The following is a 12,356-nucleotide window of genomic DNA, read 5'->3' as shown; positions in this document are numbered from 1 at the left end:
TGTTAATGAATGATATAATCGATAAACATTGAGATAAATGGTAAATACGTATTAGTATTGATCTTAATGATATTGAATTGTAAGTGAATTAAAAGGAAATTGCTAGTGATATGATTTGAATTATAAGCATGAGAAATTGTGAAATGAATGAAAAGGAAATGAAGCATTGAATTGCATGAATATGTATCGGGTCTAGTAAGCCCTATTTATTATGAATATAATATTTTGAGGATATATAGTGAACAATTATAAAAGTATGCTAATAATTTGAAAATTTTAATTTAGATGAAATTTTATAACTCGGTTCAATATGTTTATAAATGTATGTCTTCTGGTAATGCCTCGTACCCTATTCCGGTGTCGAATACGGGTAAGGGGTGTTACAGTAAGACCATGTTTGGGACATGGAATTGGCATTATTGAGGTTATGAGAGGTCCCACGTAAGATAATGTCTGGGACATGGCATTGGCACCGAGATGAGAGGTCCCCCGTAAGACCATGTCTGGGACATGGCATGGACACCGATATGAGAACTCCCATGTAAGACCATATCTGGGATATGGCATTGGCAGTACAGGAAACATCACATGTAAGACCATGATTGGGACATGACTTTGGCATGTGATTATCAGACAGGAGACTCGAGTATCCTTAGTATTCCAAGTAGTTCAACAGGCTAGTAAATAGACTATGTTACATGAAAGTTCAGATAAAAGCATAATAAATAGATTTAGGTGAGTTATAAGGGTTAAGAATATTTCAGTTATCAGTTGAGAAAGAAATTTCAGCAAGGGAGGAGAAGTTATAATCTTGAGTTATTTAAGTAAGCAAGTAAGTAAACAAGTAAGAGAGTAAGTAAAGAAGAAAGTAAAGATCATGATACTTGATGATAATTTATAAGTATAATTATTTCTGATAAATGTTGTTATTTATTTGCTCGTAAACTTACTAAGCTTTACACTTACTCCCTTTATTTTCTTTTTTTTATAGTATCGCCAAGCTAATTCAGGGATCGTAAGGGTGTCGGAGATCGTTTCACACTATCAACAGATCATCTCGGTATTTTGTGAATCAAAACGTTTTAAGTTATGGCATGTATAGGGACTTAATAATTTTCTGTGTGTGTCCTTATGAATAGCATGTAAATACTCGATAACGATTAGCTATTGAAATGGCTATTTAAGAACATGTTTTGGTGTTATGTATGCCTAAATCATAGTTAATACAAAGAAATTATAAAAGAGTAAAAATTTGCAATGGAACAGTTTTTGGACAGCAGCAATGACGTGATTTTGAAAAATCACCAAGGATAGTAGAAATGGAATTAGAGAGTGAATGAGAAATATAATTAAATAATATCGAGTTTATTTTCATATGAAAGAAACGGTGTAGGCAAATGAATTATATATTATGAGATATTTGAATTTTAGTGAGACAGGGTTAGAATGGTTTTTGAAGTCCCCTGTCCTAAATTTAGAAAATCATTAAAAATTGTACAGAAATAAATATAAGTCATCATTTATATTTATAGATTCCTTAGTGAGTCTATTTTCAATAGAAACAAGCGGAAGCTCTATACGAAGCCCGTACAATGAGATAATTGATTTTTAGTGAGTAGAGGTCAGAACCATCGGACAGTGTAATAGGAGAGACTTTAATGAATAAACTGTACTATTTGGGTAATCTAAAAATTCTAAAAATTTTATGATAAGAAGATATATGAGTCTAGTTTCAGGAAAAATTTATGGATCTAAATTTCGAGTTTCGTAACTCGAGCTATAATTAAATTAGTGACTATTACGCAAGTGGACAGTTTTATTATGAGTAGTGAAATAAATTATTTTGATTTGTTTAAGTATTTAGAAAATTGTTAATGTTCCCAGTTTGGACCCGAACCGTTTTTGTTGCATGTTTTAGGGTCTCAAGGGTCCTTTTTAGGGACATATTGATTGAACGTGAGCGGATTAATTTTAAAAGCAAATTTTTTTATGCTTCGAATTAGTAACTTAAGTCAGGTAACGCCTCGTGCTCGACTCTGGTAACGGTCTTGGGTAAAGATTGTTACATTTATTGGTATCAGAGTGAGAATTTAGTCGATTCTCAAAATATTCAGTATGAATAAGAGTCTAGCTATACATGCCATACTTGTATTTTGATAGTGTGACGACTCTTGACGATTTTAAAATGTTTTTCTTTTATAGTTATGGATCCCGAACGAGCTGGTGCAGATGATGTAGAAAGTAATGTGCTGCTCCCGCAGAAGGGACGATGCCACCAGATAGTAGTGAAAGGCTCATTATAGTCAGTCAGGGAGGAAGGGCTCGAGAAGCCTTCTTCCAAGCTATGAATGAATGGTCTGCCGAGTTTGTTCGTACGAATCCGGTTGTTAGACCTCCACCCCCTCATGATTCTCCCATTACCCATGCAGCTCCCCCAGTCATAGGTATAGTTATACCAGAAAGGCCACCAGTTGATAAGATTAGAAAACAAGGGGCTGAAGAGTTTCGGGCTACTAAAGATGATGATGCAGAGAGAGCATAATTTTGGCTCGAGAATACTATCAGAGTTTTTGATGAGTTATCTTGTACACCTGAGGAATGCATGAAGTGTGTTGTCTCTCTCCTTAGAGATTCGACCTATCATTGGTGGAAGACTCTTGTGTCAGTTGTACCGAACGAGAGAGTTACTAGAGATTTCTTTCAGGAGGAGTTCCGTAAAAAGTATATCAGTCAGAGGTTTATTGACTAGAAAAGAAAATAGTTCCTTGAGTAAAACAGTGTAAGAAGACTGTAACTGAGTATGAACGTGAATTTGTTAGGCTCAGCAAGTATGCTCGAGAGTGTGTGTCTACAGAGGCTATCATGTGCAAAAGGTTTGAGGATGGGCTCAATAATGATATCTGACTATCAGTTGGCGTTCTAGAGATAAAAGAGTTTGTTGTTCTAGTTGAAAAAGCCTGTAAGGCAGAGGAGTTGTTAACAGAAAAAGAAAAGGGCAAAGCTTAAATTGAGGCTCAAGACACGAAGAAAAGGCAGATGAGCAAATCATTTCAGTCTACATCCAAGAGGCCTAGAGAGTTCTCTATTAGATCGAATTTTCTAGCCGGGTATCCTAGCCGAAATAGAGGTAGAAGATTTGTGGGTTCAAGAGCTCAGACTACTATAGTCGCAAGTGTGGGTAGTACTCGACCACCTAGACCAGAGTGTGCACAATGTGGTAGACGTCATCTCGGTGACTGCCGAGCAAATAAAAATGCTTGTTTCAGATGTGGTGCACTAGATCATTTTATTCAGGATGTTAATTGCTCCAACTTGGCTTTGGCTTTGGCATGTTACTTGCTCCAACTCCCAGATTCTTCTATGGTCTGCCTCTAGTGGGAGCATTTCCTGATATTGCACTCGGTACTACTTCCCTTTTAACTGTTTTGGGACAATCCCGAATAAAATGATCTAGTGCACCACATCTGCAACAAGTATTTTCATTTGCTCGACACTTACCGAGATGACGTCTACCATATTGTGCACACTCTGGTCTAGGTGGTCGAGTACTACCCACACTTGCGACTGTAGTGGTCTGAGCTCTTGAACCCATAAATCTTCTACCTCTGTTTTGGCTAGGATACCCGGCTGAAAAATTCAATCTAATAGAGAACTCTCTAGGCCTCTTGGATGTAGACTGAAATGATTTGCTCATCTACTTTTTTTCGTGTCTTGAACCTCAATTTCAGCTTTGCCCTTTTCTTTTTATTTTAACAACTCCTCCGCCTTACAGGCTTTTTCAACTAGAACAACAAACTCTTTTATCTCTAGAACGCCAACTAATAGTAGAATATCATCATTGAGCCCATCCTCAAATCTTTTGCACATGATAGCCTCTATAGACACACACCCTCGAGCATACTTGCTGAGTCTGACAAATTCACGTTTATACTCGGTTACAGTCTTCTTACCCTACTTTAACTCAAGGAACTCTTTTCTTTTCTAGTCAATAAACCTTTAACTGATATACTTTTTACGGAACTCCTCCTGAAAGAAATCCCAAATAACTCCCTCGCTTGGTACAACTGACACAAGAGTCTTCCACCAATGATAGGGCGAATCTCTAAGGAGTGAGACAACACACTTAATGCATTCCTCAGGTGTATAGGATAACTCATCGAAAACTCTGATAGTATTCTCGAGCTAAGATTCTGCTCTCTCTGCATCATCATCTTTAGTAACCCGAAACTCTTCAGCCCTTTGTTTCCTAATCTTATCAACTGGTGGTATTTCTCTTATAATTGTACCTGTGACTAGGGGAGCTACATGGGGAATAGGAGAATCATGAGGGGGTGGAAGTCTAACAGCCGGATTCGTACGAACGAACTCGGCAGACCATTCATTCATAGCCTGGAAGAAGGCTTCTCGAGCCACTCCTCCCTGACTAACTATAACGGGCCTTTCACTACTATTTGGTGGCACCGTCCCTTCTGTGAGACGACACATTACTTTCTACATCATCTGCACCAGCTCGTTCGGGACCCATAACTATAAAAGAAAAACATTTTCAAATCGTCAAGAGTCGTCACACTATCAAAATACAAGTATGGCATGTATAGCTAGACTCTTATTCATACTGAATATTCTGAGAACCGACTAAACTCTCGCTCTGATACCAATAAATGTAACACTCCTTACCCGAGACCGTTGCCAGAGTCGAGCACGAGGCGTTACCTGACTTAACTTACTAATTCGGAGCATAAAAAAATTTGCTTTTAAAATTAATCCGCTCACGTTCAATCAATATGTCCCTAAAAAGGACCCTCAGACCCTAAAACATGCAACAAAAACGGTTCGGGTCCAAACCGGGAACATTAAAAATTTTTCGAACACTTAAACAAATCAAAATAATTTATTTCACTATTCACAATAAAACTGTCCACTTGCGTAACAGTTACTAAATTAATTATAACTCGAGTTACAAAACTTGAAATTTAGATCCATAAATTTTCCCTTAAACTAGACTCATATATCTTCTTATCATAAAATTTCCAGAATTTTTAGATTATCCAAATAGTATAGTTTATTCGTTAAATTCTCCCCTGTTACACTATTCGACGGTTCTGACCTCTTCTCACTAAAAATCAATTATCTCATTGTATGGGCTTCGTATAGTGCTTCTGTTTGTTTCTATTGAAAATAGACTCACTAAGGAATCTAGAAATATAAATTATGACTCATAATTATTTCTGTAAAATTTTTAATGATTTTCTAAATTTAGAACAGGGGACTTCAAAAACCATTCTAACCCTGTCTCACTAAAATTCAAATATCTCATAATATATAATTCCTTTGCCTACACCGTTTCTTTCATATGAAAATAGACTCGATATGATTTAATTATACATCTCATTCACTCTCTAATTCCATTTATACTATCCTTGGTGATTTTTCAAAATCACGTCATTGCTGCTGTCCAAAAATTGTTCCATTGCAAATTTTTACTCTTTTATAATTTCTTTGTGTTAACTATCATTTCGGCATACATAACACCAAAACATGTTCTTAAATAGCCATTTCAATCGCTAATCGTTATCGAGTATTTACATGCTATTCATTGGCCATATCATAAGGACACACACAGAAAATTATTAGGTCCCTATAGATGTCATAACTTAAAACGTTTCGATTCAGAAAATACCGAGATGATCTATTGATAGTGTCAAACGATCTCCGACGCCCTTACGATCCCTGAATTAGCTTGGCGATACTATAAAAAAAAGAAAATAAAGGGAGTAAGCGTAAAGCTTAGTAAGTTTACAAGCAAATAAATAACAACATTTATCATAAATAATTATACTCATAAATTATCATCAAGTATCATGATCTTTACTTTTTTCTTTACTTACTCTCTTACTTGTTTACTTACTTGCTTACTTAAATAACTCATGATTATAACTTCTCCTGCCTTGCTGAAATTTATTTCTCAACTGATAACTGAAATATTCTTAACCCTTATAACTCACCTGAATCTATTTATTATGCTTTTACCTGAACTTTCATGTAACGTAGTCTATTTACTAGCCCGTTGAACTACTTGGAATACTAAGGATACTCGGGTCTCCTGTCTGATAATCACATGCCAAAGCCATATTTCAGACATGGTCTTACATGGGATATTTCCTGTACTGCCAATGTCATATCCCAGATATGGTCTTACATAAGAGTTCTCATATCGGTGCCCATGCCATGTCCCGGACATGGTCTTACGGGGGACCTCTCATCTCGGTGCCAATGCCTTGTCCCATACATGATCTTACGTAGGACCTCTCATAACCTCAATAATGCCAATGCCATGTCCCAGACATGGTCTTACATGGGGTCTCATTCCCTTAATGTCATGACATTTGTATCCGATGCAACTGGACTTTTTTAACACTGATTCTCTATCATCTCATACTTGAGTCAACATTAAATAATTTCATGAAATAAGTACATAATTGCTGGAAAATAACAACATTAAAAATAATTATTGAAATATTGCATTTATTTACCGTAAACTTACCTCGGTACAAAATACGATCAAATCTAGCAACTTAGTCCTCAACCTTTTTCTTTCCCTGGTCTAACTCCGGATTTCGTTCTTCTTGATCTATAATAGAAAATTTAGCTTATTTAATACTCACATTCTTCAAAACAGTCCTTGACTTGAACTTTGGTAAAACTACAATTTTGCCCCTAAACTTTTGCATATTTACAATTTTGCCCCAAAGCTCGGAAATTAAACTTCATCCATTATTATTATGTTTTATGACATGCTGAACATCTTTCCCTTCTATGGCAACATCAAATTCCCACTCCAACACTTACTTATGAACATTAGGTATTTTTATCGATTATGTCGTTTTACTCGTTTTCACTTAAAATCGCCTAGTAAAAGTTGTTTAACATAATTTCAAGCTTCATATTCTACCATAAAACATCAAAATAAACACATTTTACCTACGGGTATTTTTCCAAATATGAACCCTAACATGAATTAATGGTAGAATAAGCAAATCGAGCTACGAGGACTCCAAAAACGTTAAAAAAACATTAAAAACGAGGCTTGGATGCACTTACTATGAGATTGAGAAAGTGAAGAAACCCTAGCTATGGAGTCATTGAAGTTTCGGCCCTTATGGAGAAGATGAGCACATGTTGCCATCTTTTTCCCTTTTAATTCTTTTTATTACCAAATGACTAAAATGCCATTCATTAAAACTTTAGTTATTTTTATCTATGCATGCCCACTTTTGTCCATGAAAATCTAACGGTCTAATTACCATTTAAGGACCTCTACTTCAATTATTCGCTTCTATTAAATCCTTTATCATCTAAAGCTTATATTTACCCACTTTTGCAATTAAACCCTAATATGCAATTCAGACATGAAATCGCTAAAATTTCTTATCGGTATTCTAACACATGCATCCAATCAATCGGTAAATCATAAAAATAAATCACAATAAACTTTTCTATCTCGGATTCGTGATTTCGCAACCACTGTTCCGTTTAGGCCCTATTTTATGGAGAATAAATGATGCTATGGGCATCAAAACTATTAGCGCATTCTTAAAATATGCTTTAAAAATGATATTTTAGTTGAGTCAATTTTCAAAGAAATAAGTGCTCTTAGATTTACTTATTAATGAGAACAAATTTAATTTATCATTTCAAAATTGTTGGAAAGGTCTTATTAATGTGTATATCTAATTTTTAAGTTGAAATGTTGTGCTTTCATTGATCCATTCTGTGAATTTCCATAAATGAATGAATGAGAAATGCCTTTTGGTATGCAAATTGTATTTTGATCCCTATAACACAACAATAATATTTTTAATGTGTTTAAGATTTTAGCTTAAAAACATCGAAATCTTGATTTTGGAGTAAAAAAAAAAAAGCATTATTATATATTTTTGCAGGAAATTACAAAAATCTATCCCTGTGCCCGTGAATGACCAAATTAGTGATTGTGTTGATACAGGCTGCTTCTAAACGGATTTGAAATTGATTCATTTATTTACATTTTTAAATGCAGATTTTTGTTGACTCCTGCATACTAAAATTTGTTATTTTACTCATTAATCTCATGTTTTCATGTTTTATTATAAAACCTTAAACGTTTATGCTCTTAATGAAAGATTTGTTGAATGTCTTTATTATCCTTAAACCAACTTAAAACCTTTAATATCAAATCAGTTTACATTTTAAATACCCTTTGACTTTCTTTTCACTTTTATTGAAATTCAACATATTTTAACAATCTTGCTTTTTAAGTGTTGCAATATTTTACAAGGAATGTGGATGTTTTGAAATGTTTAAATGCCTTTAAACATGTTTTTAAAATATAAAATTCTCTTAAATTATTGATGTATCAAGCTTTTGTAAGATAAATTTTTCATATTTATTTCTAAATCATTTTGTAGGAATCTTGTTGAAAATCTCACAAAATATTCTCAAGATTCTAAATACTCAATTACACTTTAATAAATTGAATTTTTTGAGTTAGTCCTAAATGAGTTCAATGTATTTTTAAGCATTTTTCAAGCTTTTAAGTGATAAAGGATCAATCCTTTCACAAGTCAATATCTATTGATCTCCTCTCGAAAAGATCAACCATTTTTTATGTCTAACGTCTAGTTTTCTTAAGGGATCACTACCCCCTCAATGTGTTGTAGCATTTTTAATGCTTCCAATGACGGTAAGAGTTTAGGAATACACCAAAAACAGATATTATATATACACCAAACTCTCTAAATATTATCTTTTACATGATTGTATGGGTTAAACTAAAATATTACTTACTATAGATTTTATTATAAATAAGTTACAAATAGTCAAAGGAGGACAATATACTCTAAAATCTAAAGTAGGGAAACATCCATACCGCATGCTGAATAGCTCTTAACCACCAAACCAATCAAAAAACTATCATACACTTGACATTTAACTTTTCTATTTTAAGAAAATTAGTTCTAATTTTTAAATTAAAAGCCAAAAAAACAATAAGCATGACACCTAAATCTAACTTCACTGAAAAATTTAATAAAAGAATTTTAACAATATTAATTATTAAATCTGAATTTTAAATTAGCAATACTTATAATCATGTCATGATTATATGTAATTATGTTATGTGCCTTGCGCAGGTATAAAACTAGTAATATATTATAAAACAAACCTTAAAACATTTGAAATATTCATAAATGATTCTTTCAAATTTCTATTAGATGCACATTAGAATAAGTAACAAATATAAATGAGGTTAAAAGGAAAAGAAAATGAATAGATGTATCGACCACCTATGAAGATGTTCCAATTCTAACACCCCTCCTGATTTGCCATGGAGGGGAGGGGAGGGGAGGGGGTCATAAATTTGCTAATACGATACCATCCTACCCGATTGCCGAAACCAAAAATCCAGACAACAAAAACCATCTCAAATTCAGATGAAAATAAAAGCCATGAGATCTTTCTTTCAGCAAGTCTTTTAACCAAATCAAGAAAAAATACAACATTCTAATATGCATCTAAGAGATATCATACGTTCCAGCACACATCATCGCATATTCTAGGAAAGGTAAAGCATCGTCAAATCCACTAGAAATTCACAATATTAGAAAACAGTAAGTTCTTTTACTTGATTCGCTAACTGCTAGGGTATCCAAGCGAATTACTTCATGTATTTCAGCAGGAATTTCCTGTGGAAGTCATTCCTTATGGTATCATTAATGAAGCGCTTTTGAGGCTTGGTTTCACCGCGAGCCTGGTTCTTGAACACCACATCATCATCCCACCTATACAAATTAGGAAACAACTTAGCTCATTTACAATGTCAGGCTTTAGTTAAACGATGCAAGGGGGGACGTTTTGATCTTTCATGCAACTTTTACCTTCTTTTTACACCAAAAGATGTTGGATTATTGAGTAGTGGATTTCCTCGAAGAAGCTCAGCTTCTTTGGCTTTTAGCTGTTCCTCTTGCTCTAGTTTTTCCTGCATCGCCATAAGTCATATATCTTTTGTTATTAATGAGAAATTTCAAACCATACACTCTATAGCTGTAAAATCAAGAAGATATCTAACAACACTGAAGCTCTAGAGTAATTAGCAACGAAACTATGGTGTAGACATTACCTGGCGGAGCTTCTCCTCAGCCTTCTCTTTCTTTATCCGTTCGAGCTCAGCCAAGAGAGCTTCTTCATCATCCTCATCATCGTCGTCGTCGTCGTCGTCATCACTAGGACAAAAATAAAATTCTTTAACAAAAAGAGAGTGTGGAACACAGCAATATCCAGAAGTTATCAACAATAACAGGAATTATTCTTTTATTGATTTTGCAAACCGTGAAATTATAAGTTTTTGCAATTTACTGCTTCATTGACTTCACAGACTATGAATTTATGTGCCATATATTAAGACCATGCATTCTAATAAACCATCCAAAAAAACCTAAAAAGACTTCAACCATCACAGAGATGAATTATGCTAGCATAAACAACAGAGATAAAGGCAACAAGTAGAACCTTTCATTGTCACTGTTGACTTCCACGTCAGAATCATCAGCATCAACACTGCGCGGAACAATTCGGTCTTCAGCCTCCCTTTTCGCCCCTATAAGTGACTTATGCAGTTAGTAAGCTGCTTTGAGAGCACATTAAGTTGAAAAAAAGATACTCAAGGTGGTAATTTACCTTCCAAAAGAAGATGGTTTCCCTTCCTATGATCTCTGTCATCTACAAAAAAAATATACTCACATATTAAGAACAAAAACATAGAAAATTTAAGATGAAGAGAATTAATGCAACATACAAAGAACAGTTGCTAAAATGTTTTTCTCTTTACCATTATAGGACTTGTCCCTCGACGAGAAATGCCTCCTTTCACGCTCTTCAAGCTCATCACGGAGGTTTCTCTTCTGCAACTCATCCTGGGTGTCCTGCCCATCCTTTCTGCATTTCACATGTGCAAAACAAACCCATAAATAAGCTCATGTATAATACAAGTAGCGCTACAATTCATCTCTAAATGCCTAGAAGTATGGTTTTGGTTAAGGAAACTCTCTAAAATAAACCCTTGTGAACTCAATACTTCAACAACATAAAGGAGAACGAGAAGCAAACCAGAGTACCAAAACATATTCAATGAACAAACACAATTTATTTTCAGTCCATATAAATATGTATCTCAGTAGCAAAGCTCACAATATTACTGTCACATGTTTTGATACCTTTTCTTTTTCCCTCTTTTTGGCCGTTGATACCCTAATACTTAGGCATATGAAAACAAATATATGCATTATAAAGATGTTACAAACGACTCACCTAGGCTTTAGAGTAGTATGAGCAGCAAGGTCTCTCGACGAATACTTCTGAGATGGGCCGAAAATGCGAGTACCACCTTGTTCATTCCCACCTTTGGCAGGTTGCCATGTCGGTCTAGCAGCAGTTGTCATGTTTTCTTCAAAATATTATCAGCAAATAACCTAAACCTGCCTAATTCAACATATATTCTTATAACAATCAAAACAAAATAATCGGAAAAAACATGATCTTCTGGGTATCAAAGAAAGAGGCTAAAAGTTCCAAAATTTACAATTAGGAATACGAAAAGAGAGTCAAATACTTGAAGAATTGGTTGCATTTAAAAATCAAAACTTAATCGTATGAAAAACGAAAAAGCGCAAAATCCCTAACTCATTGGACAATCGATGCATACCCAAAAACGAGAAAACAAACTTTTAAATTCAAAGAACCGACTTCCTTTTGTTTTCAACTCTGGTTTTCTCAGCAAACAAACAGAAAAAATAACGAGAAAAAAAATCCAACAATCAAATCAAACCCTAAAACACAAAATTAATTAAAATCAAAGGAAAACTCAGAGTTTTTACCTTTTTCTGATTCCTCAACAAATTGGATTGGACGAGAAAAATCGAGACACCCAAATACAGGATGAAAAGGAAAACCTGACCTTCGGAATAGTAATATAAATAATGCAATGGTATTCGGTTTTCTGATCTGGGTCAGAAAGTTATCGTTTCCTAAACCGGTTGTTTGCCCCGGGTCTAAAATCTGAAGCCCAGCCCAATCGAACTTCTTTAATTCATGGACTAAAGCCTTGTTCGGGCCTTCAACATATATTTAAGCCCAATTATTTTTAACATCTATACTAATTATAATATTTTTATGGGTTAAATATAAAATTGGTATCCAAACTTGTCCATTTCTTCCAAATTGGTACCCGAACTTTTTCTCCGTCAACTAATTTAGTATTTTCTTAAAACTGTTAAGTTTGGGATAGGTTACATAATAGAATTATGACACATGGCATAATGATA

At 34.3% G+C, this 12,356-nt stretch overlaps 1 protein-coding gene across 2 annotated transcripts; it reads right to left on the bottom strand.

Annotated features, from left to right (window-relative positions):
- Positions 1-9,471: 9,471 nt before the first annotated feature.
- On the bottom strand, positions 9,472-12,054 carry LOC105783669 (uncharacterized). Of its 2 annotated transcripts, none has more exons than XM_012609251.2 (8): positions 11,910-12,054; positions 11,344-11,510; positions 10,865-10,971; positions 10,714-10,755; positions 10,546-10,633; positions 10,157-10,259; positions 9,915-10,015; positions 9,472-9,818 (listed from the first exon to the last, which is right to left on the bottom strand). In XM_012609251.2, exons 2-8 carry the CDS (start codon positions 11,472-11,474, stop codon positions 9,695-9,697), a joined length of 696 nt encoding a protein of 231 aa, XP_012464705.1. In that variant the 5' UTR covers positions 11,475-11,510; positions 11,910-12,054; the 3' UTR covers positions 9,472-9,694. The 2 variants fall into 2 exon arrangements, with proteins under 2 accessions (XP_012464705.1, XP_012464706.1); XM_012609252.2 differs by having other exon boundaries at positions 11,344-11,514; positions 11,910-12,037.
- Between the last annotated feature and the right edge of the window lie 302 nt (positions 12,055-12,356).

This window comes from Gossypium raimondii, chromosome 13 (genome assembly GCF_025698545.1).
Source record: "Gossypium raimondii isolate GPD5lz chromosome 13, ASM2569854v1, whole genome shotgun sequence".
NCBI classification, from domain to species: domain Eukaryota; kingdom Viridiplantae; phylum Streptophyta; class Magnoliopsida; order Malvales; family Malvaceae; genus Gossypium; species Gossypium raimondii.
Note: the sequence above shows the minus strand (reverse complement) of the source record. Positions and strands in the feature narration are given on the sequence as shown.